The 27957-nt window shown below is 40.7% G+C and overlaps 1 protein-coding gene and 1 long non-coding RNA gene across 3 annotated transcripts in view; one reads left to right on the top strand and one right to left on the bottom strand.

Moving 5' to 3' along the window:
• Positions 1–3472: 3472 nt before the first annotated feature.
• On the bottom strand, positions 3473–27914 carry LOC139016518 (uncharacterized). The gene is made up of 3 exons (XR_011472686.1): positions 27526–27914; positions 5823–5937; positions 3473–3507 (listed from the first exon to the last, which is right to left on the bottom strand). It is a non-coding gene; the product is annotated as an uncharacterized lncRNA (long non-coding RNA).
• The window catches only part of SLC26A3 (solute carrier family 26 member 3), a 37204-nt gene continuing 27086 nt past the window's right edge, over positions 17840–27957 (top strand). The window contains exons 1-3 of one of the 2 annotated variants that reach the window (XM_070424668.1): positions 17843–17946; positions 25244–25347; positions 27614–27920. In XM_070424668.1, coding sequence (XP_070280769.1) covers positions 27790–27920 — 131 coding nt within the window. In that variant the 5' untranslated portion in view covers positions 17843–17946; positions 25244–25347; positions 27614–27789. Of the gene's footprint in view, positions 17947–25243; positions 25348–27613; positions 27921–27957 lie in introns of both variants that reach the window. The other variant, XM_070424667.1, reaches the window with a different exon arrangement.

The following is a 27957-nucleotide window of genomic DNA, read 5'->3' as shown; positions in this document are numbered from 1 at the left end:
AAATATTTTATCCTACCCTTCAGGAACAAATTCAGATAAACTTGCTTTTCTGTTTCTGCCTTCTCTCTCTTTCCATTTCTCGCTTGACTTCCCTCTCCCCTTTTCTCTCCCTCTCCTGTCTTCTTTTCTTTCCTTCTTTCCTCCTCCTTTGCTCATGCCTCAAGTCAGTCAGAAACCCTCAGAAAGGGCAATGAGAGTGCAAGAGGTTCCTGAGCACTGACCTCATTCATGTAAGCACGAGTTACATAGCTTCAGAGTCATTGCCAATCTAACAAGAAGCCTGTTAATAACTGAAAAATTAAATGCTTATCTCAAGGAATGTCTACATGATGAATTGGTGCAACTTTTTCAAAGGGGCATTTTGATTTTCGTTATGGTCAGCCTATTGACCAATTAGATTGGATCATTAAGTGCTCACGAGATTAATTGTTTAATAATTTGATCAAGGGTTTGGCTATTGACGTAGGTGTTCGGGTTAACCAAATTACAAGGCCTTATCCTTAGACTGGATCCTAGCAAGCCAACATGCACAGAAATGTAGGCCGTCAACCAAGTTCCCAGTTGTTAGCTTGGGACAACTTGAGTTTCTAAGAGATCCAAAATTCTTTCAAATAAAGGCATTGACAGAAGTCATAGGCCAGAATACTTACTCATGTCTACAACCCTTTTGGTACACTGCACAGTTTGTATTTCTCCTATTCAAGCACTAGTACTGTCAGTACTGTCCACGGCTCTGATCTTGATTCTCTTCTCTTATCTTTCTGTCTACTCATCGTCTTTCATAGCTTCAAGTCCCATCTCTTGCTGATGATGTCCAGATTTGTGTGTCTAGACTCTCAACCAATATTTCTAACATCTCCCCGAAGTTTCTACTTGGCTATCCCTCAGGCATCTTAAATTCAATTAGCACTATATCCCTAGATCTTTCTCTATACAATTCTGTTAGTGCTATTTCTCAGCCACACAAGCTAATAAAATTCTTGCTTCATCCTTGCGACTTCCCTCTCCTACACTCCATAATTGTAGATCTCCAAGTTTTGTTAGTGTATATACCCAGGAGATGTCTTCCAAATATCTTTATTTCTCTATCCCTCCTGCAACTGCCTTAGTCTACCATCTCTTACAGGATTATGGCCACAGCCTTATAACAAGCCTCTGGGATAAATTACACATGTGCCTCCATGTTTGTTTCCGCCTCTGAGTCTCTAAGCTACTGAAGGGCAAGAACTGTCTTATTCATCTTTAAATACAGTTACTAGCAGAACTGAGCTGGTCTCACGGCTCTTTTGTCCACTATTCATGTTGCTGCAGAACTTCATTCTCTACAAATCAGCCATCCCTATATTTCCAATAGTTCCCTATCCCTATCACTTACAGAACAAAGGTGTGTAGCACATTAATGCTTCACAGTTTGGCCACAGCTTAATTCTCTACCTCCTTATTTCCACCATTCTTCTTCGTGCTCCAGCTGAAACCAGATGTTTCGGTTTCCTGAGCACACCATGCTCTGGATGCCCCCATGCCTTTACCTGTGCTGCTGTTTCTGCCAAGAATGACGCCCCCACAACACTGTCCTTAGCCTCGCCTGGAAAATGGTTGCTTATCTTTCAAACCCAGTCCAATGTCTCCTCCTCTGGCACACTGTCCCAAACACCGCCCAGATAGCTCTTTCAAATACACCACCTTGATTTTTATCTTCATGTATGATACTGTTTTGCAAGGACTTATTACTGCATCATTGTCTGTATTTGTTTCCTGTGGCTGCTGTAACAAATTAGCACAGACTGGATGGTTTAAAACAATAGAAGCTGACTCTCTCACAGCTCTGGGGGCCAGAAGTCCAAAGTCAGCATCATTGGGCTCATATCAAAATGTCAGCAGGGCCACACCCCCTCCGGAAGTTCTAGGGAGGATCTGCTCCTCGCCTGGTCCAGCTTCTGGTGGCCGCCAGCATTTCTCGGCAGCCGATATCTTCCTCCGTCCTCACATCACCTTATCTTCTCTGTGTTGTAAAAGCTACCTTTTATAAGAATACATATCATGGCTTCTGAGTTTTCAAAAGTCGAAACAAAACTCCTAAGCACTCTCCCATGCCTTATCTGAAATGGTTTGTAAACAATTTGTGAACTGAAGAGCAAGAAACTACAGAAAAGATCCAGTCTTCAGCGGACACCCTGCCAAGATGCTCCACTCCCCAGAGGGGACCCAGCACCATCCAAGGAGAAGGCCTTCTCAAGTGAGATCTTTCCACCACAGAAATGTATTTGTGTTGTTGGCACCAGCTTCCCCCATTGCTGTTACCATTATGGGAATCCTCTCCAAAGAAGGAGACTGTAGCAAGTAAGGCATAGAGGACAAGTACTCCTTTCCTAAAAAATTGAATTCATTGGGGTACAGGTTTCAAGTGCACAGTTCATTAAAACACCATCTGTGCCCTAGCCGGTTTGCTCAGTGGATAGAGCCTCGACCTGCGGACCGAAGGATCTCGGGTTCGATACCTCGGTTGGGGTGCATGCAGGAGGCAACCAATGGATGTGTGTCTCTCACATCAATATTGCTCTCTGTCTTTCCCTCTCTCTTCCATTCCCTCTCTAAAAATCAATGGAAAAGTATCCTCGGGTGAGAATTAAAAAAAAAAAAAAAGAAAGAAAGAAAGCAAAGCATCATCTGCACACGCATTGTGTCCCATTGCCCCAAGCAAAGTCTCTCTTCAGACCCATTCCCCTGCCCCTTTGCCTACCTCCACCTACCCTTTAACTTGCTAGTATACCTTAGTGGTGGCGGTCAAGCTAACAAGTGTGAAAATGCCTTTGGCATTTTTTAAAAAGTGCAATCTATAAAGCAGAGTTCTGTCAAGAATGAGTAAGTTAACAGCCAGCGACAGACACTGTGCAGACATTGCAAAATAGATGGAATTACAGCAAAATGAGCTCAATGTATTTGCCTGCTCACAACTCTAGGAGACATGTTTGCTAGTAGCTGCTCATCATAAAACCACCAGACGCTGGCAACTTGCATTCCCTCTGAAAGATGTGTGTGTGTGTGTGTGTGTGTGTGTGTGTGTGTGTGTGTGCATGCGCGCGCGCTCTGTGATATGCATAAAACTTATACTTTGCCGTGCGTGTTTCTGCAATTGATATTGTGTGAAACCTGGAAGGGTGGTCTTTGGGTGTTCTCAGGGGCCAATGGTAATTTTGGGGCTGGGGAGCCAGCTTGGGATGTGAAGTTTCGCGTGGGCCTCTGCTCTTTAACTATATAAACACTTACCTGTATCTCTATGTCCCGGTCTGGAGCACAGGAGGAATCTGCCAAATACCATCAGTCTTACTTCATCTTCCCATACTGCACAAAGGTTCAAAATGTAAAGAGCTTTCTTGGATTGCAGTAGCTCATTGGTTGTTCATACATTTACATAAAATGGTCTCCAAACTTTTTTAAAAAATGAAAACATATAATGACATTTATGACTCACCTGGATAATCCAAGTAATCTCCCATTCTCAAGATCCTATTTGCAAAGACAGATATGGGATGTGTTTTATTCATATTTTTATTCCCAGTACTTAACACCAATAGGCATTCAACAAATGTTTAAAGGGTGGTTGGGTAATAAATTGAATTAAACACTCTCATCTTGCGATATTGTTTGTTTATTCATTCCACAAGCATTTATTGATCATTATTATGAATCAGAAACTGCACTGTCATCATAAGATGTACAAGAACAAAACACACACAGCTTTGCCCTCGTGGAACTTGAATTCTAGTGGGATAATCAGGCATAACAAAGGGCACATATAAATAAACGTATATCTACAGTGTGATAAGGGTCAGCAAAGGAAAGAGCCAGGATCGATGAGAAAGAATAAATGGGTAGAGATCAGCAAAGGCCTCTGTGTGGGAGTGACATTGTACGCTGAGAGCTGAAGGATGAATTACAGGTAAGTGAAGGGTGGGTGGATTATTCCAGGGGGCAATAAATGCACAGTCCATAAGGCAATAAAGACATTAGTGAGTTCAAGAAACGAAAGGAGTCCAGAGAAGATGGAGTGTATGGTAGAGGGATCTGGGAGGGGTACTGGCAGGGCAAATAATGAGGCTTTGGCATCACATTGTTGATTTAAATTTTATCCTTGACACGATAGGAATTTAAGGACATCTTTGGTGGGCTGTTATCCAACCTCCAACAGTATTATTATAAAAATAGAATGACCGCCCTTGCCCTGTGGCTCACTTGGTTGGAGCATCGTTCCATACACCAAACGGTTTTGGGTTCAATTCACGGTCTGGGCACATATCAAGGCTGCAGGTTCAATCCCCAGTCAAGGCAGGCATGGGAGGCAACTGATCAGTGTTTCTCTCACATCGATGTTTCTCTCTCTCTCTCTCTCTCTCTCTCTCCTTCCCTCTCTCTCTAAAATTAATAAACATATCCTCGGGTGAGGATAAAAAAATAGACTTACCCTCATAAATCCATTATAAGGGTCTCAGGGACCCCAGAGATTCTAGTGGGCTGCTCTATAAAGATCCAGAATAATAGTGACGTAAACAAAACAGGAATCTTTTTTCCCTATATAGAGTTAAACATCAGCAGTTCGAGGCTACCATGGCAGCTTCACAGTGTCAGACACCCAGAATCCTTTCTCTGTGTTCTGCCTTAATTTGTAGGATTCAAGTTGGGCTTGTCTTCAAAAGAGTTACCTTGACCTGTATAATTACATGTCCCAAGTCTATTCAAGGGGAAGAAGGAAAAGGTGGGAGGAGTGCATGACTCGTCTTTCTAAGAACAAGTCTCAGAAATTGCATTCATGTCGTCTGCTCATATCCTATTGACCAGCTCTGGTCATGTGGTCACACCCAGCTGCAAGGGTGCTTAGAAAGGTAGACTTTCCCTGGGCCATCATGGATTCAGCTAAAAATCCTTCTGGAATCAAGTAGTCTCACCTCAGTTCTCATTTTAAAAAAAAAATCTAATCTGATGATAGAGATCACTAAGGCCAGCAGAGCCAAGAAATTCTCAAAGGAATGATGCCAGACCAAATCTTACCCAAAGCCTTTTTTTAAATATGAAAATCTATTTGATTTGGGATTTCAGTTACTTGCAGCCAAAAGCTATCTGGTTCAGTAACGATACAGTATTTCCCCAACCCAAAAGTGAGAATACTGGATTTTACAAGTTCATATGCATAAAGGGAAGGATTTAAAACTGGAGCCCTGACAAATAAATTAGGGGGAAATGTGTCAGGGCCAGCCTGACAGGGTTGAGCCAGGCTGAGGCAGGGAGGTGGGAATTGAGAAAAGAAAGAAAGATAGGAAAGCGGGATCGGGAGGACCCCAGTTTTCTTGATGAACTGAAGCAACTTTATTAGCCATACAATACTATTTATACATAACACACTGAATAGGAGGTCTATCAAGAGGAATGTATTCTTTGTCCCTCTTAATCTCTAAGCGAAGGACACAGCAGAAGGACAAGTTCTCAGTACAGTATATCTCAGTAAATAATTACAGACTTCTTGGTAAGCTATGAAAGGCTCTACAAATGTTGCTCTTATTCTACTGATAAACGCCATCCAAACAAGTCTGGGAAAACTATGTGGGTAAGAATCCCAGCCTTGCTAGCCCCTACAGGTGCAAGGACCTTGCCAGCTTACATCTGGCCCCCAACAGAAATGGTCACTAGTTTTAATACAAGCTTCTTATTACTGAAAATTCAATCATCAAAAAAATTTTTAGAAGCCTTGAGCACTATGGATTAGTGAGTCTAACTTTACCTGGACAAGCCATTAGGTATAATTCAACACAAAACTAAGAATGTCTTACCGGCACAGAGTCTTCATGGTATCAGGAACCTTGGCTCCTTCCATCTTGTTCTCTTTTCCTAGAGTGGTTGCCTGTATCCACATGATCCCAAATAACTTGCCACCACATCTGAAGTCTCCTCAGCAGGAAAAAAATGAAAGGAAGATCATTTCATGGTCCTCTAAGGGAAATAATCAAGAAAAATAATCTATTACTAACCCCTTGGGTTTTACTAAAAAGAAGAAAAAAGAAAAGAAACAAGGGTAATTGTTTTACATAATTTATATTGAATTTCAAAACAATCTTTTATTCCCAAAGCTATGAAATAAAACATTGAATTACCGTAGGGTTTGGGGAAAAGTTGAGGTGGACACACATTTTAGCAACCAATGTTGAATGCATAGACAAGAGAAAAATCCCAGCAAATTTCTTAGAAAATCACATAAAAATGTGAGATGCTAATTTCTGTTATAAGAACCAGGGATCTTACAATCAGTATCTTAAAACTTCAAATAGATAGGGAAATGTCCGATTCACACTCTTGGATGTCAAATTTTCACAGAAAAAAAACATCTAAGAACTTGAATGTGAGGAAATGATTTTTTCAAATTAACAGGAAAAAAGGGATAAGGACAAAAATGAACACTTGCAAGCAGGTGTTCAAGGGGGTCTCAGGCTACATTGCTGAGCCTGGTCTACTGATATCTTAATAGCATGCTTTGGAAGAGGAACTGTATAGTCAAATCTCTATTTACCACAACATTGCTTTGGTTGGTGAACGAAAAGACTAGCCAATGTGTGACGCTGGGGATGTTAGAGCCGCCCGCCTCGCCTGCAGAATCAGGCCTACTCTCCTCTTGCCCTCGCTGCCTCTTGCTAGAAACAGATATTTGCTGAGAGAAACAGGCAATTTCCCTTTTACCCCTACACACACACACACACACACACACACACACACACACCAGGGTTGAGAACCTTATGGATGGCAAGAAGGTAAGAGGCTGCTGAAACTGAGAGAAAATATTAAAAATGACCCACAGGACTCCCCCCCACCCCCACCCCACCCTCCACATCTACAATGAGGATGAAGACCGTCTTCAGAAATCAGACTGTTGACATTCCAGAAAATGTCAATCTCACTCTGGAGGGAAGCACAGTTGTTGTGAAGTGTCCCAGAGGCACCCAGAGGAGGACTTCAATCACATCAACGTAGAACTCAGTTTCCTTGGAAAGAAAAAGAAGATGCTCCAGATTGACAAATCGTGGGAAAATAGCAAGAAACTGACTACCATTCACATCCTCTGTAGTCATGTACAGAACATGATCAAGAGTGTTACACTGGACTTCCTTACAGAATGAGGCCTGTGTATGCTCATTCCCATTCAGGAGAATTGTTCTCTCATTGAAATCAGAAATGTCTTGGGTGAAAAATACACCTGCAGGGTTTGGATGAGGTCAGGCATTGCCTGTTCAGTATATCAAGCCCACAAAGATGAGTTAATGCTTGAAGGAAATAACATTGAACTTGGATTCAGCTGTTTTGATTCAGCAAGACATGGCAGTTAAAAACGAGGATATCAGAAAATTTGGGGAGGGTATCTATGTTTCTAAAAAAGGAACAGTCAAGCAGGCTGATAAATAAGATCCAAGTTGTCCAGCTACAGAAACAGCAAGAGGCCAGATGATTCCTCAGATTATTTGTGATATTTTAAAGATGTAATATAAGCTGTGCGTTGAAAAAAAAAAAAAGTTCCACAGGGGAGAAAGAAAAAACAAGCCAATGGATGGAACACTCTTTGGAGATTTATAGAGCTTTTTCAGAGCTCTATAAATGTGCAAAGAAGTAGAAGATAACATGTAGGGTTGGTAAGCAATTTAATTAAATTTAAAATAATGAATTTTTGAGCTAGCAATTAGGTTTCTAAGGTATGTAGAATTCACAATAGCTTGTCACTTACTCTTGGCTGCCTTTTCTTGCTGAGTTAGCTTGGATCAGACAGGTGTTCTAGTAAAATATCTTTTAATGTTACTGGAAGTTTAGAGAATAGTCAATGGCAATCCCGTTTCCTTTTGTTTGTTTTTTTCTAATAAAGCAATGGAGCACTAACTGCAAATACCTAAAAGTCAATTATTAATTCCTTTTAGTGAATTTTGTCAAGAAAACTCCTCCTTTTTCAAGAAAGGGAGTCATTTTTCTTTCCCTTTCATACCCAACTGCCCATGACTTTTGTGTTCTCCCCACTCTGTTCCTCACATTTTGATTATATGGTATTAAAGTTGGCAGTACTAACCTAATCTCTTCATAATGAATTCAGCAAAGATCCAATGATTACAAATAGTAATACTAGTACAAGGAGTTCTTAAACGTACAATAGGTTGACTTATTCAAAAAGGTATAATAAATCAAAAGATTGTGAATCAAATCTGATTTTCTCATAGGAACAATGCTGCAATAACAGGGTTATACTTTTTCTTTCTAGAACTGACCACAGCATCACATAACCAATTCTAAATTATATGCCTACATACTCTACAATGATACATTTTCCAATGTGTACACAAATCAATTGCCAATGCAGTCTAATGGTCAAAGTATAAGAATTGCATTTATTTAAGAGGGCCTATGGAGAATTTTGGCAAGATGAGCAGTGAGGCACTGAGGGAACAGTTGAGCACTCCAAGAAATGATTGTGCCCGGGGCTCAGGAGACAGAGTGGTTCCTGGGAAATGATCTCTGTCAAGTGAGATGAGATAAGTTCACCATTCAGCTTCACTCACCAGAATGGGGAGGGCCTGAGGGCTGGTCATGAGGAAAGAAATGAGAATCTGAGGTCTTAGGTACCTACTTGTACCAGATGGTATCTCCTTTTATCCAAGCTTTCCTTGGTTCTGGGAACCTTATATGCAAGGCGTATCTGCTGTGCTCATTTAAACTATGATTTGCTTCTAGTTTCTCTGTTTTTGGCAATTGGAATAGCAGTGTCTGCCCATCCTAAGAGCACATACAGAAGAAAAGTGGAATTGTCGCCTTGTTCCCACCAAAACCTATAAAAATCTTCAAAGGCCAGTGTTTTTAAACAGATACAAAATGGTGGAAAGGTTATTACAGTTTTTCTTCTTAACCAAATCTATTGACAAAACCAAAAATTTTATCTTAATTATTTATTGATTAGCCTTGTTTGTTGACAAGTAACATTGGGGTAATAAAAGGGGACTTCATTATTCCGTATATTTCCATAAAATGTAATACTTTTTTTTTTTTTTACAATAAACATATGTAACTTTTGTGCCAAAAGAAGTAAAAATGGAATGTGGACAAGGTAGCCTGGATGTTGCTGCTGCTATTGTTTGCAGGGGTTAGGTCAAGATGGCTAAATAGGTAAACATGGTACTCAGAACCTCCCACTATCACATCAAAATTACAATAAAATTACAGAATAACCACCATTCGGAACTGCCTGACAACTAGCTGAACAAAAGTCCTATAATGAAGGATGTAAAGAAGAAACCATATCGAGACTGATAGGAGTGGCCGAGACTCAGAACAGGCTGGTTCCATACTCATGTGTGGCAATTAAAAACCGGGAGGTATATCTCCAATACAAAGGTGCCCCTGAAGAGCAATGGGTCCTGGCTGCACATCAAAACCCCTAATTCAGGGTTCCAGTGCCAAGCAGAGAAGTCTCCAAAACTTCTGCCTTTAAAGACCAGCCAAGATAGTGGCTGAGTGAGACAGAGCACTGCTAGAGTTTCAGGTGTTCCTCTTCAAAGGCCCACACATAGACTTAGTTGGACTCCCTCCCTCTGAGCTACAGCACTGGGGCAGCAGTTTGAAAGGCACCAGGGACAAAGGGGGAGGAAATTAATTGTCTGACATCAGGACAGGGCTGGAGGGGCAACTTTCTCTCAGAGAGAAGTGCTGGCAGAGGCCACTCACTCTTCCTTTTCTGAGTCCTCACCCCACAGAGCTGGCAGGTGGGCACCATATCTGAGTCTCCATCAACCTGGATAACACTGTTTGCCTTGCCCTGGTAATTCCCTGAAACCCTGCCCCACCCAACTTACAGCTGTTTTCATAGCGTTTCCTTACAAATGGCCTCTCTTGGCTCATGCTGTGGATTTTCATAAAAATCTCTCAAACAAGCAGCATCTGTCCTCTGTGTACCCCATACCTCTTGCTAAGTGGCCTAGGCCTGGCACTAATGGAAGCCAGCCTTAGTTCACAGCTCGGCCTCGCCTGGGCACCTCCAAGCTCAGCACAAGTAGCAGCCACCTGCAGATCACTCTGTAGCTCATGCCGAGTGGCCCCAGGCAAGGCACAGGTGGTGGCTGACTTTGCACCTCCTGGGAGGCCCCAAAGCCAGTGTACTGGGTGGACAGCTTCAGATATCACCAATAAGCATATGTAACTTTTGTGCCAAAAGTTACAGCCCAATTACTTCCATGAGTGACGTATTCAAGGGACCAACTCAGTGGGCACCAAAGTTTCACTGAAGCAAATCCTGCTCTGTGGGGTCGGCCTCTGCACAGCAGCTCTTGTGCTATAGTTGCAGACAACATTTGCAGCTGATGGGCCTGGAGATCAGTTCCTCTCAGTGACATGCCAACAACAATCAAGGATCAACTACAACAGGAGGGTGCACACAACCCACACAGGGGTTGCACCTGGAGTGCCCAACTTGGGTGACTCAGGAGGCTGTGCCACTGGGCCCTACAGGACACTTATTACTTAAGAGCACTCTACCAAATCTGGGAGACATCACAGCTCTAACTAATACATAGAAACAAACACAGGGAAGCAGCTAAAATAAGGAGACAAAAAAAAAAAAAATAGTTCCCAAGTAAAAGAATAGGAGAAATCTCCAGAAAAAGAACTAAATGAAATGAAGGCAAGCAAACTACCAGATACAGAGCCCAAAACAATGTTTATAAGGATGCTCAAGGCACTTAGTGAGAACTTCAACAGAGTAAGAAAGGATGCAGAAACCATAAAAAGAATCAGTCAGTAATGAAAGATACACTAACCAAAATGAAGAATAAGTTACAGGGAATCACAGTAGAGTAAATGAAGCAGAGAATCAAATCCATAATTATGAATGTAAGGAAGCAAAAAACACCCAATCAGAACAGAAAAAAAAATCCAAAAATTTTAGGATAGTGTAAGGAGCCTCTGGGACAACTTCAAGTGTACCAACATTTGCATCATGGGGGTGCTGGAAAGAGAAGAGAGTGAACAAGGAATTGAAAACCTATTTGAAAAAATAATGCTGGAAATTTTACCTAACCTGGGGAAGGAAATAGACATACAAGTCCAGGAAGTACAGGGTCCCAAGCAAGATGAACCGAAAGAGGCCCACACCAAGACACATCATAATTAAAATGCAAAAGATTAAAGATAAAAAGAGAATCATGAAAGTAGCAAGAGAAAAGCAGTTAGTTACCCATAAGACTGTCAGCAGATTTCTCAGTAGACACTTTGCAGGCCAGAGGGAATTGACACGGAATATTAAAAGTGAAGAAAAGCAAGGACCTACAACCAAGATTACTACCTGGTAAGGCTATCATTTAGAATCAAAGCACGGATAAAGAGCTTCCCTGACAACAGCAACAACAACAAGGAAAACAACAACAACAAAAGCTAAAGGAGTTCATCACCACCAAACAAGCATTACAAAAAATGTTAAAGGGTCTTCTTTAAGAAGAAAAAACATATCAAAAGAATGAAAAACAGCCGAAACCGGTTTGGCTCAGTGGATAGAGCATCGGCCTGCGGACTGAAGGGTCCCGGGTTCGATTCCGGTTAAGGGCATGTACCTGGGTTGCGGGCACATCCCTGGTGGGGGATGTGCAGGAGGCGGCTGATCGATGTTTCTCTCTCATCGATGTTTCTGACTCTCTATCTCTCTCCCTTCCTCTCTGTAAAAAATCAATAAAATATATTTAAAAAAAAAAAAAAGAATGAAAAACAAAATGGCAAGAAATACATGTCTATCAATGATTACTTTAAATACAAATGGACTTAATGTTCCAATCAAAAGACATACAATAACTGAATGGATAACAAAACAAGACCTTTATATATGCCGTCTATAAGAGTTTCACTTTAGATCAAAAGACACACACACAGGCGGAAAGTAAAGGAATGAAAAATATATTTCATAAAAATGGAAACAAAACAAAAAGCTCGGGTGGCAAACAAAATAGACTTTAAAACTAACTCTGCTTCTGGGTATTTATCTGAAGAAACCCAAGCCACCAAATCAAAAAGACATATACATCCCTATGTTTACTGCAGCATTATTTACAATAGCCAAGATGTGGAAGCAACCTAAGTGCTCATACATACGTGAATGGGTAAAGAAGAAGTGATGCATTTATACAATGGAATATGATTCAACCATAAAAAATAATGAAATCTTGCCATCCACAACAACATGGATGGACCTAGGGAATATTATGCTAAGTGAAATAAGTCAGACAGAGAAAGACAAATGCCAGATGATTTCACTTATACGGTATGTGGAATCTAAAAAACAAAATAAACAAACAAGCAGAACAGAAATAGACTATAGATACAGAGAACATTTTTATGGTTGCCAGATGGGAGAGAGATTAAGGAATGGGTGAAAAAGGTGAAGGGACTACAAGGAAGGAAGTACATATTGGTAGTTACAGAATAGTCATGGGAATGTAAAGTACAGCATAAGGAATATAGTCAATAATCTTATATAATAAAGAGCTAATATGCTAATTAGACCAAACAACAGAACGACTGTCCAGACAATCTTCTGGATGAAGCCCCTTGCATGAATTTTGTGCATCGGGCCTCTAGTCTGTAATAGTAAAAGCATAATATGCTAATTAGACCAGATGTCCTTCTGGACGACCTTCCATACAAAGCCTGGGCTGTGAGGGAAGCCTGGGTCCGGGTGCCAGAGGGAAGCTGGTGCCAGCACCTGGGGGAAGGAAGGCCTACTCTTGCAGAAATTTTGTGCATTAGGCCTCTAGTATTCTAGTAACTATGTATGGTGTCAGAGAGGTACTAGATTTATCAAGGCGATCACTTCGTAAGTTATATAAATGTCTAATCACAGGGTTGTACACCTAAAACTAATATAATATTGTATGTCAACTGTAATTTTAAAAGGAAAAATGTTTTTTAGAAACATTGCTGCAATGCAAATTCTTGTATGCATCTTTTTACATATTTGTGAACATGTATCTCTAAGATAAATTCTTTTTTTTTTCTAGTAGACAATATTACCCACTTTATTTTTTTTTCTTTTTCTTTTTTTTTTTAATTTTTCGCTAAAAGTATTACAAAGGGTATTACATAAGTGTCCTTACCCCCCCCCCCCGCCCTTGACAAACCCCTGCCCTCCCTTACCCCCTAGTGTCTTATGTCCATTAGTTATGCTTATAAGGATGCATACAAGTCCTTCGGTTGATCTCTTACTCCCCTCCCTCCTGTCCCCCAACCCTCCCTGGCCTTCCCACTGCAGTTTGACAATCATTATTATCCAGATGTTAGAACTCTTGTGGACAATATCTATGTTGGAAACCTTTACTGTTTACTAGAAAATTCTACCATGACAAGGCTGGTGCAAAACCCAGCCAGCTCTTTAAACTCCCTCAAAATGGATTTGACTCAGTTCCAAAATGTTAAGCAATGTTGGCAATAAAGTGAAAGGTAGTTTCAAATGACCGGTCTGGCCATCCCATCCCAATGTACTGCCACACCCAGGATTTTACTGGGAGTCCTAACTCTAAAATGAAGAGTAGCAATAGCAGGGAGGCCAGGAATGATGAGGACCAAAGATTATAATGTTAAATTTAAATACAAAATGCAATTCTTCATTATTGCTATAGGAAGGTTTTTTGTTTTTATATCCTCACCAGATGATTATTTTTCCATTGAGCTTTTTATTTTAGAGAGAGCAGAGGGAAAGGGAGAGGGGGAGAGAGAGCGAGAGAAACATCAATGTGAGAGAGACATATCAATTGGTTGCCTCATGCACATGCCCCAGCTGGAGCTGGGGATCCAGCCTGCAACCAAGGTAAGTGCCCTTGACTGGGAATCCAACTCACAACCCTTCTGTCCTTGGCTAACCCTCTAACCACTGAGAAAACTGGCCAGGGCTATAAGAAGTTTTATCATACAACTACATACAATAAAACAAAAAAAAACTCACACACAACAACAATAAGCAATAAAAGAAATGTAATTTATGCTTGGAACAAGAGTCATGAGCCCCAGGCGACTGTTTTCAAGTTTGTACAAAGTGTACTTCCTGTAAATGTTTCAGCATTACCATCCACTCCCTTCCTCAACTACCCCTCACCCCCAGATACATCTGAGGTTGACTTTGACTCGACTAGATCACTCTAGTCCAAGAGTTTCTCTTAGATTATATTCTCTAGGACTGTTTCTTCTTTTTCCTTCTCTACTCTTTTCTAAATCATCTCAAGTTTGATCAAAATAAAAGACATCAGAAAGTTCAATTTGCTTTTGATTGGTGATCACTGGTTGGTTTTACTCTTTTCTCTCCATTCTGAAATTTGAGTTTCCATCTGGTGTCTGGTCTCATCTTGACACTAAGAGGGGTTCATTGAAACTCATATTAAACTGGGAATTATCTTCTTTGATGGATTGGAATCCTTTTGGGGTCAGCCTTTATGAAGTACAAAAGGGTAACAGCCTCATTTCCTAACTTCTTAAGGAAACAGAAAAAGATACTCTGTGTGGACAAACTGAGCCTTTGAAAAGGGAGCCTGGGCTCTAATAGAAAAATCAGTGTGATTTTAAGTGTAGACATAACCGTAAATCTAGGGGAGGTGAAGTTTTGTTTTTCTCTCCATGACAAGAAATTTGCCTCCTGGTGTAATTTTTGCCCATTTTGTCAATGAAGTCTGGGGATGCACCTGCATTATGCCAGGAAATTGGTTTTGATCTCTTCAGCCAAACACTTTAAAGGTCAACTCAGAAGAAGAAAAATCAAGTTAATTCTTTAAATGAGTCCTGTAATTGTTATACACAAATTGACATCACTGACAAATCAGGGTAGCCAAAATATTAACTGTTTACTTTGTATTTTTTCCTATTTCTTGATTTTTGAAAATCTGATGGAAACTATGGACCATATTTCCAGAAAATTTCACACTTGCACATCACACACACACACACACACACACACGCACACACACACACACACATTTTTGCAGAGCTTTAACAGAGTCCCCGATTTCTAACCACAGATTCTTGGCACCCAGATAGGCACTTCTGTTACATTTAAATTAAATTTGACTCATGGAAATTTTATCCAGAGGCTCTTGCTTGGAGCAAATATCTTGCGCAGTCTGGACAAGATCATTTAAACTTCCCTTTATGATATGCAGATTTTTGTGATTTGTATAAGAAATACTGCTATTCCAAGGCTATAATGGAATTCTTTTTTTCTTCTAAAAGTTGTAAATCTTTGCTTTTTACATTTAGGTCTCTAGGCAACTTGAAAAAAAAAATTGTGTGTATGGTGTGAAGTTGGGATCTAAATTTTATTTGTTCCATGTGGCTAGCCAGTTGTCTCAGCACCATTTACTGAATCATTAGTTCATCCTTTCTCTACTGTGATGTAGCAGAAATAGAGCACTGTCATAATTACTAAAGCTTTGTAATAAGTCTGTATACCTGACAGAGTAAGTCTCCCCATTTTTAGGTTTTTATTGCAATAGCATTTAATATATTAGATTAATGTGAGGGAAATGTCTTTTTGATATTGAGCCCTCACATCTATGAAGATGTACTAGTATGGCTGTATGTTTTCCTTTTTATTCTTAATGATGTTTTGCAGTTTTCTCCATAAAGTTCTCGTATGTCTTTGGAAAGATTTATTCCTACTTATCTTTGGAGGTTTTGTTGCTATTCCCAATGCTATCTTTCTTTCTATTACATTTTCCATTTGGTTATTGATAGTATATAGGAATGCTTTTGATTTGTCTTTGTTCCTCTTGTAGTCTATTAACTTTGCAAAACTCTCTTGTGTGTCCTAAAATAAATCACTTTTAATCTGATGAGTGATTCTGATATTCTATCTTATATGCATTATTTTCCAGTTCTTTCAGCAACCAAGCCTAAAAACACAATTTGATCAATGCACAGTAGTTCTGAATAAGTGCTGTACATTTGTTAAAACAATTAAAAGCAATATTCTATGCTTTAAATGATGCCACCGCTAATTCAATTACACACTTGGTTTAAGTTAGAGCTAGATTTAATAATACAAGTTAGATTATTTTAGAACAAACTAGTTTCTTGTCTAAATTCTTTTGGAATTGTGTTCTATCGAATGTAATTCACTCATGTAACTGTCATTCGACCAATTTTCTAATAGAGTCATTCTTGCTACTGGGCATACAGGATTGAATAAGACAAGCAAGGTCCCTGCTTATCCGGATGCTTATCCGGAGCTTTCATTCTAACAAGGGAGCCAACCAGTAAACAGGTAGTTAAAAAAATAATAGCTTGTTTTGAAATTATGATACTATGTTAGAAAAGTAGAGGGTGCTATGAGGGAATACCACAAGAAGAGCTCATTTAGATTTGGGGATCAGAGGAAGTGAGACTGAGACTAAGTAAGAGCCAGAAAGAGAGGGAAGGAGGGAGAGAATTTCAGCAGAGCGCACACTGCCTGAACGGAGCTGGCAAAGTCAGAGGGCTCCAAAGCAGCACAGGGGCTGGAGTGGAGAAAGCAATGGGAGGAAGGGGCCGGACGAGGTAGGAGAGGTGGGCAGGGGGATCTCATGCAAGACCTTGGAGGCCTTGTATTGTAAGGATTAACACTGGCTCCATGAAGAGGACTAGCATGAGAAGATCTTTCAGACTATGAGATGGTGAAGAGACTGGAAGGGTTAAAAGAGGAAGCAGGAAATGCGGCAAGAGGCTATTGTGAGAGATGGTAGTGGCTTAGGCGAGGGAGGCGAGAGTGGAGATGAAAAACAGTGGCTTTGTAGTATGTTTTGGAGGTAGATTCAACAGGACTTGGTGATGATGGATCGGCTGGGGTGGGCAGAGTGTTCGTAAGTGGAAGTGCAAGGGTGATTCCCAGGTCTCTGACATGCTAAGAGGCCGGCATTTTGTACAAGAATGACAACTAGAACTGATACACATTTGGGGCGAAAGATCAAAAGTTCCGATTTGGATGTGTCAAGATTGAGATGCCTCTGGAGCATCTAGGCCATTCACTATGTGAGTCTAGTCTGGAGGGCTGGAGTTAGAGACTTGAAGGTCACTGGGAACCAATGGACTCCTACCTACAGCATGAGGGTAGAAAGAGAGGAGAGAACGGAGTCCAGGTTTGGATAGAAGGAAGAATTGGTGGAGAAGCACGAGGTGAAAAATAAAGAGAAGTGTGGTAAAAAACTTTTTTTAAACATTTAAAAAATATTTCCAAGAAGGGTTCTCAGCAAGTTAAATGTTAAGAGGGTAAGTAAGATGAGGATGCAAAGTATTCATTGGCTCCAGTAGCAAAAGGTTTACTGCTCTTAGAGGGAATGGTGGGAGGCAGAGGGGCAGGAATTGGAGTCCAAACAGGCTTGTTGCCTGGAGTTGGGAGAGCTTCCTAACAAGGGCCTTTATCAGACCAGGAGTTAGCCTGCACCGCATTCTCGTGCAGCTCAAGAGGGATCTGTGGAGTCATCCCGCCAAGAAGCAACATCTCTGAAATCCCTCCTCCACTGGTAGGGAAAATGTCAGAAAGATAAGCTTTGCTGAGATTTTTTTTTTTTTACTTCCACATGCACATCTGCTGTACAAATCTCTGCAAACCAATGAAACACACACGTGCGATGAGTGGTATAAAGCTCACAAGGAACTTGAGGAAGCTGTTATCATCCCTGCTGCCGATCATAGTCTCAAAGGTCAAGACCACACTCTTTCCATTGTTGTAAAAGTTAATGAAAGTTAGTTATTAAAGCTGACAGAAAGGTAATTCCCCACTGACAGACATATTCTATATATAGACATCCTTGTACATATGGATGCATTCAGAGGCTATAGATCTAAGTGAATGGATACTCGCCCTTAGAGTGGGGTTACTTTATCTCAGAAATCGTCCACTGTTGCGGGAGCGCTTCACTGACTGTGTGTCAGGTAGGAACCAAATTTATGGTCATTTTACTCAAACTGGTTGTCTGTTTCTTGAAAATGGTATATTTTCTGATCAAAACCTATTTAGAACAATAGGCTAACAATGTATGTATGTAATTACTTCACTTAGCAAAGTGAAGTAAATATTTGAGTAGAGTTTGATTTGACCAAGTAAATGAGTATATATGTTAAGGCTTTAATAGCTTTTTTAAAAAGATAGCAGAGGTCTTTGCCTTAAGTGTTCATGTAATTTCTTTAATTCTGCACCCAAGTCTGACTTTATAGTAGATCATTTATTCCGAGGCTTGGCCAATAGACCAAAGTTTTAGGAAAGGTTTTTCCAGTAAATAGAATAATCTGTTAGAAGGTATTGCGAAGAGCCTTTTGGTCCAGAAGTGAGAGATTTATCTTCCAGACACCCCAAAAAGTCCAAGAAGGAAAAGGGTAGGAGGAGAAAAGGGAATAGAAGCAAGTAGGATAGACAGTGAAAAAGAAAAGAAATAGAGAAAAAATGTCATTGGAAAGTAGCAGAGTGCCATATGCCACGAGTAATATTACAGTTGACCCTTGAACAATACAGGTTTGAATTGTGTAGGTCTACTTTCTATGTGAATTTTTTAAATAAATACTGTAAATATATTTTCTTTTTCTTATTATTCTCATAATAATATTTTCCTTTCTCTAGCTGACTTTATTATAAGAATATAGTTTATAATACATACACAAAATATGTGTTAATTGACTTTACGTTACTGGTAAGGCTCCTGGTCAACAGTAGTGTATTAGTAGTTAAGTTTGGGGGAACCAAAGTTATACACAGATTTGATGCCCTTAACCCTCATGTTGTTCAAGGGTCAACTGTGTATCGTGCAGAGGTATTTATCCCACAGATTACCAGTCCTAATAAGATGAAATTTATTTCATTCTTTCAAATGTCAGGAAAAGATCACACAACATACTTTAAATATGAAAGTGAGAAAAAAAACCTTATTAAATCGTTGGAGTGTATCATTATTTTTCCCCCAAAGTAAATTTGTCATTCAGAGAAACAGTGTAGTGAACGTTGGCCACATAAAGATCATTTCTACTAAGAAATTAAGAAGCAACTATTTGATTTCAGAAACAAGTAGTTCACAGTGGATTAATAAACTCCTTGCCTGCTCCATCTGGATAAATAAGTATATAAATAAATGAATAGATGTATCAATATCTACTAACTAACTCCTAGTCAAGTAGGAAACAAAACAATTAAAAAATGAGAATGTGTATTTTTAAATTACTACAATAACTAAGTAATAACTTAGTCCAGCTTCTCTCCACAGTGGAAGTCTTTGGTTCTCTAAAGAAAAAAGAAGAGCCTCCTCCAGCCTCTGTTTCACTTTGTTAGGGACCGAAGGGGAGAATGAGCTCATGTACTTCAAGAAGACTGAGCTCCCGGCTACCCAGGCTCACATTTTGTTCATGGGATGTGACTAGTACGGGCATGGCGGGGAGGCTCTTATGCTCAAGGGCAAGGGCACGGAGGTGCCTCACTGGAGTTCTGTTCTCTTGCCTTGTCGCTCTTGGGGTCAGATTAGGGCTAATACACACACACACACACACACACACACTGACATGGCTCTAGCTGTGCAACTTGGGAAAGGTATTTGTCATTTCTGATCTCAATTTCTTCATCTGTAAGTTGAGATAACAATGCCTACCTTCTCTGTCTATTGCACATGCCCTGACTGGGGCCAGGAATAGAACATACAACCCAGGTAATTGCCCTTGACAGAGAATCAAACCCTGCACCCTTAATTAGTGGGCCGATGCTTTAACCACTGAGAACACTGGCCAGGAAAGCAAACTTTTAAAAATATAAGTAGAAAGAATACATTCTAAAATAATAATAAAAAGTATAGTTTAGTGCCCTAGCAGGTGGCTCAGTTGGTGGGAGTGTCATCCCATAAACCAAAATGTTGCAGGTTTGATTCTCAGTCAGGGCACATACCTAGTTTGATCAGTTCCCAGTTGGGGATGTGTACAGGAGGCAACCGATCGATGTTTCTCTCTCACATCGATGTCTCTCTCTCTCCCTTTCTCCTTCTCTAAAAAATCAATAAAAACATATCCTCAAGTGAAGATTTAAAAGAAAGTATAGTATAGTGAATATATAAACCAGTATCATTAGCATTATCAAGTTTTATGTACTGTACATAATTGCATGTGCTATACTTTTATACAATGAGCATTAGGTTTGTTTATACCAGCATCACCACAAACATGTGAGTAAATGCATTGTGCTACAACATTAAGGCCATGACATCACTAGATGACAGGAATTTTTCAGGTCTATTATAACTTTACTAGAGGCCTGGTGCAAGGATTCATGCACCGGTGGGGTCCCTTGGCCTGGCCAGAGGGGATCGGGTCGAAACCCGCTCTCTGACATCCCCTGAGGGGTCCTGGATTGTGAGAGGCCGGTTCTCAGTTCTCGGGTGATGCACCTTGGAATCAGGCTCCCTCCTCTCTAGTTCCAGGTGCATCACCCGAGAACTGCAGCTGCCAAGTCACCACAACTTGGCAGCTCCTGCATTGAGCATCTGCCCCCTGGAGGTCATTGCACATCATAGCTACTGGTCAAATGGTTGGATGGTCACTTAGGCTTTTATATATGTAGATGGGACCATTATCGTACATGCATTCCATCATTGACCTAAACATTGTTATGTGGTGTATGACAGTCCAAGATATGCATAAGAAAAAATAGTTAACTCTTCTTGAAGGATCCCACAAAGACTTCATAGCATCTTTTTATCTTATACAACTACTAGAGCAGTGATGGTGAACCTTTGACACGCGTGTCAGAGGTGACATGTGAACTCACTTTTTTGGTTCATTTTGTTTTGTTAAATGCCATTTAAATATATAAAATAAATATCAAAAATATAAGTCTTTCTTTTACTATCGTGGCAAATATCAAAAAATTTCTAGATGTGACATGGCACCAGAGTTAACTTAGGGTTTTTCAAAATGCTGACACGCCGAGCTCAAAAGGTTCGCCATCACTGTACTAGAGGCTTGGTGTACAAAATTCACGCACTCGGGGGAAGGGGCATCCCTCAGCCCAGCCTGCACCCTCTTGCAGTCCAGGAGCCCTTGGGCGATGTCTAACTGATGGCTTAGCGCTGCCATGGAGGAGGGAGAGGCTCCCGCCACCACCGCTGCGCTTGCCAGCCATGAGCCCGGCTTCTGGCTGAGCAGCGTTCCCCCTGTGGGAGTGCACTGACCACCAGGGGGCAGCTCCTGCATTGAGCGTCTACCCCCTGGTGGTTAGTGCACATCATAGCGATCAGTCGTTCCGTCATTCGGTCGATTTGCATATAAGCCTTTTATTATATAGGATATTAGGAAAGAGTTCCTGACAAACAATAGGCCAATAAATGCTGTTGAAGGAACAAATCATCATCAGGGACAGCTGAGTGTTTTTCAGGATGAACTGGAATTTCCCAGGTATTGGAGGAGAAGAACATAGATGAAGGAGGCAGTGTGTGCAAAGGCATGGAGATGTTAAAAGCATGGTGTGCTAGGAAACTGCTCTAATTGCAAAGGAGGAGGAGGAGTGGAGAAGCTCATAAGATAGGCCAGAGCCAAAATATCAAAGGCTTTGTATGCCATAGATAGGTAGATGCTTTATAATTAAAGTAAAATAAATGGGTGAGAATGAAAAACTGCTAATTCTGGAAGAGCTCAGAGTAAACAGGAAGTCACAGAAAAGGTTGCAACACTAACATTGTCAGACAGGTTCCAATTGACTTTTGTCATATAAGTACAGTTGTAAATCAGGTTTGCACTAAGTCAATATTAAACTCAAATCTGAGGCCTTTACCCATGAAATTAAAGCGAAGTAGTCTCTCCTTACATACTTTCAGTCTTGACAACAGCCCTACAACGAAGGGAATGGCGTCTCCTTTTACCATTAGATAAACTCAAGTTTGAAGTGCTTGCCCACAGCAACACAGGTAAGCAACGGCAAAGCAAGGTTGTGAAGCAAGGTCTGCTTGGCTGCCATATTCTCACTCTTTTCTGCTGGACCTCCTAAGTAAATTAGGTATGACTTAGTTTTTCAGCAGCATGGCCAATAATAATAATTGCCAATAAAAACAATTGTTGCCCGGCCAGTGTGGCTCAGTGGTTGAGCATTGACCTATGAACCAGGAGGTCACAGCTCGATTCCCGGCCAGGGCACATGACCAGGTTGTGGGCTCAATCCCCTGTAGGGGGCGAGCAGGAGGCAGCTGATCAATGATTGTCTCTCATCATTGATGTTTCTATCTCTCTCTCCCTCTCCCTTCCTCTCTGCAATCAATTTTTAAAAACTGACAATAATAATAATGTTTAGTGTCTGAACTAAGATAAAACTAAGTTTCTAGAAGATGTTATAAGACCATTACAAACTAAGTCACATAGACAGACTTCTTGAATAAGCAATGCAAGACACATGTCACGCTCTTGCCCGCTATGGACACTGAACTAGAGTTGTGTGAATTATCCATATGATTTTGGTTTTAAAGAAAATCCAAACGTTTTCCTTTAGTTATCCTGCCTTGGGACTCTCTGGGGGAACTGCCTCTACACCCTCAGGATCCTCACCTCAGTCCCATCACCTTTAATCACCTTCCATGTCAGCTTCTCCCCTTTCTCCAGGGAAAGACTGTGGTTTCAGAAACCACCTGGAAGGGTTTGTGAGATGATGACTGTTTTCAAAGGATCACCACTAAAGGACAGGGGAAAACAGCATGTTTTTTATGTTCTAAATGACAATTTATTTTTCCCAAGAAAATAACTACTCAGTTCAGGTTTACATCTGTAACAGAGCTTAATTAATTACTTAGCCTCTGTGTTTCAAAAGTGACTGAGGCACACTGGAACCACAGGATTTAATTAAGGAAGTATTGCCTGCCCCAGCCCTGACCCCTTCTGACCGCTCTTCAGCCACATCTACTCTGACATCCTTTTCACCCACCCCACCCCTAGCCCAGGTACTCCTCATCACCCCCTGGCCCTCTCCAGTTTTGCTTCCTCTGCTTCCATCCTGCTGGACACCAACCAGAATGTGGCATTTATGTGCCCTTGATTTCTGGTTTCCCATCAGTTGCCGATTGGGGTTCCTCTCAAGGTGCTCACTGGAGCAATTATTCTGCTTATTCTCCTACCTTTCTTCCAAGTATAGCTAGCAAGACTGCATGGATGGACCTGGAGAGTAGTAAGCTAAGCAAAATAAGCCAGTCAGAGAAAGATAAGTATCACATGATCTCACTCATACGTGGAATCTAATGAACAAAATAAGCGGATGAACAAAACTAGAACCAGAGACAGAACCATGAACAGTCTGTTCAAACTCAGAGGGAAGGCAGGGGCGGGTGAGGGGAGAGAGATCACCCAATGAACTTGTATGCTTATATGCATAACCTATGGACACAGACAATAGGGTGATGAGGTCCTGGGGGGTGGGGGGTGGGAAGGAAGCGAGCTGGAAGAGGTCAATGGGGTAAAAGGGGAGACTTGTGTAATACTTTCAACAATAAAGATTAAAAAATAAAATAAAATGTGATGTCTTAAAAAAAAACAACATTGATACATTTTCCATTCCCCAAGGACCAACTCATGAAATACGGCTGGCTTACTTCTGGTTTTCCACTGACTGGCACAGGGGGATTTTTAGATCCTACTGAGGGGTAGGGTAACTGAGTGAGAGTGGTGGAGGTTCCTTGTGTGACTGGGGATGGGTTGGGAAACACCTGCTGGCCTCCTGGTTTCAAATTACCATCTAGTGAAAGGAAAATGAACACTGCTCCTGAGCTTCTTGGCTAAAAGTTGCTCTCCAGCAGAAAGGAGGGCGGGGCTCTGAAAGACTAGAACACTGAGCAGATCAATGCTGAGCAGTGGACAGGTCAGGGCTAAAAGATGCTTCTCAGTGGAGTGGGGCAGCAGAGCGGAGATAACTAGGAGCCAGGCAGTGTTCGCCTACTGGTTGGCCTGCAGGTTGGAGATGGCTGGAACTGCACATGACCATCTTAATTGCTGGAAATATCAACTTATTCATAAACCAGAATAGTTAAATTGGAAAAATATGAACTTCATAAACTAATCCTTGGATTCAATTTTTGTGCAGAAAATAAAAAAGATAAATGTGTAAGACTAAGCCCCAGGACCAAGATTATATAAAATGAAGGCAAAAAAATTAAAAAGAACACAGATAGGAACAACATAGACTGATGTACAGGGACAGATCCAAAGACAGAGAAACAGCGATCAGACTATCAATCCCCAGAGGGAAAGTAGGGAAGGGTGGGGGTAAGGGGAAGAGATCAACCAAAGGAATTGTATACACGCATATAAGCCAAACCAATGGACATGCACAACAGGGGGATGAGAGCATGAGGGGCGGGGGGAAGTTGGGGGCTTATGGGGGGATGAGGACACATTTGTAATGCCCTAACTAATAAAGAAATTTAAAAAAAAGAACACCGGAAAGGAAATAATATTGGAAATCTATACAAACAAACCTTAGAATTCTAAAATTATTAGAAGGAAATTCCCTGAGAATGAGTTTCAATCCTCCAAAAGCCACTAACACTGTAAGGAACCCAGAGAGAAATTTGAGGCACAAAGATAAAACAGAACATGAAAAGGTATACATTAATATGAAACTGGAATTGTGATTCTAGGAACCAAGAAAAATTTTTTCAAGAATTTCTGGAGAAAAGGTAACTTGTTCAGGTTTTTTTTTTTTTTTTTAAGTTAAGAAATTCATTTTTTTGACTGGCTTGTGTGGCTTGGTGGTTGAGTGTCAACTTATGAACAAGGAGGTCACGATTCGATTCCTGGTCAGGGCACATGCCTAGGTTGCAGGTTTAATCCCCAGTAGAGGGCATGCAGGAGGCAGCAGATCAATGATTCTCACTCATTAAATTTCTATCTCTCTTTCTCTCTCCCTTCCTCTCTCTGAAATCAATAAAAACATATTTTTTTAAAAAGAAATTCATTTTTGAATTCCTAAGTAATGTAGGTCATTCTGAAGAATCCGTGAAATGATGAAATGGAGAATGACATTAATTTGTGACTCCCTGCAGGTTCTCTCAGCAGGGCCACCATTGGGTGGTTGATTCAGTAGCTCAGATTGTCGATTACATGTGGAATATGAGGCAGCAGCTTTGGGGAACAAGATTGACAACAGGGGGAAAATCCACAAGACTGGAATGTGGCCATTAAGCTCTCTCTCTCTCTCTCTCTCTCTCTCTTTCTCATTTCTGAAAAGATTTTGTAAGCTGCCCTGATTCCTGTCCTGAGCACTCACCTTTATGCAGCTCTTGGTGTGAGGAGGAGGCATTTTGCAGTCTGTGGCAGGATGCCCAGCTGGAGGTATGATGGAGCCCACTGCAGAGCCCGCCTCAGTCATCCTCAGGGAAGGAAGCCTAATAGAAATGAAGTTGCTTCTGCCATCACTGTCATTGGCTAAAGCATTAGACCATGACTTAGAAGAGAGAAAACATGCAGCAGCAAAAGGAAGAAAAGAAGTACGTTCAGGGTCTTTCTTCAGGAAGAGAACTCATTTTCATAAACAACTTAGTGAAAATGAGTAAAGCAACAAAATAGTGGAAGTTTTTTTTTTTCCTGTTCATGGCAGCATCTAACAGAAACAAGATGCACAGTACCTGAGTTTTCCATCATCTTAAGGTTGTCTAGGTTGGATACCTCAGAAGATTAAAGCTGTTCTTGAAAGACACTCCAGACAACCTTGCAAGAGAGCTTAGGTGTCAAGAGTCATTAACATGGATTAGATCTTAATGCCCCAACCATGTTGTTGGTAATTGGCACATCAGGGCAAAAATCTGCGCTATGCACGGCAGTAGTAAGCCAACTCTATCTCACGGACAAGGTTTTCTGACAAACTGGGGTGAAGAGATGGGAGAGGAGATAGAGATAAGAAGCAGGGAGAACAAGCAACTTGAGGTGGGAGGAGGGGCAGAAAGAATAAGTAAGGGAGTTTAACAGTCATAACAAAGCTCAAAGGGACTCGAGTTCTGGAAGTCAAGCCAGAGTGTGAGCAAGACGTTCTATATTGTGGTCAGAAGAGGTCGGTAGAGAGGACTTTAAAAGAGGCTGCTAGGGAATGGGGTGGGGAAGAGAAATGGGTGGTCAAAGAGAGGTCAGAAGGGCCAGATGTTGAGGCTAGCATCTGATTCCTGGTTATAACTTGAGCTCTGCAAACATGCTGAAATCCCTGAGCTACGAGAGAGCACCGTGTAACAAGGTACAATCTAATTTGAGGTAGTTATCCTGGCCAGTGTGGCTCAGCGGTTGAGTGTCGACTTATGAACCAGGAGGAGTTCATGGTTCCATTCCCAGTCAGGGTACATGCTCAGGTTGGGGGCTCCATTCCCAGTAGAGGGTGTGCAGGAAGCCGCCGATCAGTGATTCTCTGTCACCATTGATGTTTCTATCCCTTTCTCCCTCTCCCTTCCTCTCTGAAATCAATAAAAATAGATATTTTAAAAATAATAATAATTTGAGATAATTAAATTAATCATTGTGATCATGTCAGGAAAGAAAACTCTGGGTAGTAATAGATAACCAAGATAAGAGGGGGGGAATGTGAAGAGTTCATTAGAATGTTCTTTAATTATGTCCACATTAGACAGTAGAGAAGCTGCATGTGGAAGAAGAAAAAGCAAAGAAGTCTGAAAACAGAAACCACATTTTGACACTACTAGCTGTATCGCCTGAGAAAAAGCACTTAGATTTTTGTGGGGAGGAGTATGCTATTATTCTTTCATTTGCAAGAAGAGAACAATAATAATAATTGTAAGTGCCTCAAAGAATTGTGAGGGCTAACTAGGTAAAAATGCATTAAAAGGTTTTGCAAAATTGATCTTTTAAATTAAATACAATCGATTGAGATAAGAACAAAAAAAATGAAATATCTTGTGCAGAAAATGCAAATAGTTAGAATAATTACTTTCATTTAGTAAATGCCTATTGTGTGCTAGGAACAAGCTAGATGCTTTGAAAACATTCTCCTTCAATATTCAAAAATCTCCCTGAAACTTGAGTTTCATTATCCCAATTACATAGCTAAGACCTGGAGAGGTTTGGTAAATTGCCCAAGATCTTTTCCTAAAAAGATCTCATCACTGGTGAACTAAGTAACCAAGTAATACTTTGTGCCAGTTTACAACTATAAATTGTAAAACTATTTAACCCCCAGAAACAATAGAAAAAATAACTTGAATGGGGAATATTCTTGAATTTCACACACTAAAAGCATTTTCTAAGGAATTATAAAAATTCTGAATGGTAAAATGGAGCAGCCTTGACTGGAGTTAGGGGCTGTGAGTAGACTTTAAATCTAATCTGTCCCAGTAATCCAAAGCCGTAGCTTTGGCAACTTTTCCATGAAAAAAAAAAAAAATTTCTTCTTCTTGAGGAGATCTTACTTTACGAGTATAAAATGCACTCACTGATTAGTAAACTGAGTCAATTCTATTGATTTTTGGTGGTCTTTTAAAAATAAGTAAACAAGAGATCTTGTTTACTTACCCAAAGAAGCCGTGTCCAACTCATTGGAATATCACTGTCGCAAAACACAAGCCAGGTCCCTTAATCCTGCTTCTTTTGATCTCAAAAGGTGGTAACATTCAGTCCAGAGCTCACTCATCTGTAAATTGCATCACATTATCTCCAAGTTATTTAAGAAGCAAGCTCCGTTTGGTTTCTGGCATTTTAACCTGTTAAAGGCAAGGAGAGCGTTTGCCACACCGTTCCAAAGGTCTCCCACTAACCACAGCCTTCAGAGGAAGCAAAATGATCGAACACATTGGGAATCGGTACATTGAGAACAGGCCGGTGTATTCTGCAAATGCCTTTCAGGAAGAACATAAGAAGAAACACAGATATCATAAGACATTTCTGGATCATCTCAAAGTGTGCTGTAGGTAAGGTATTTTTAAAGACACTGGCATTAGAAATAAA

Source organism: Myotis yumanensis, unplaced genomic scaffold, assembly GCF_028538775.1.
Source record: "Myotis yumanensis isolate MYYU_CA2020_CCGP unplaced genomic scaffold, mMyoYum1.0.hap1 SCAF_9, whole genome shotgun sequence".
NCBI lineage: Eukaryota > Metazoa > Chordata > Mammalia > Chiroptera > Vespertilionidae > Myotis > Myotis yumanensis.
The sequence above is the reverse complement of the archived record's forward strand: the minus strand, read 5'-3'. Positions and strand labels throughout refer to the sequence as shown.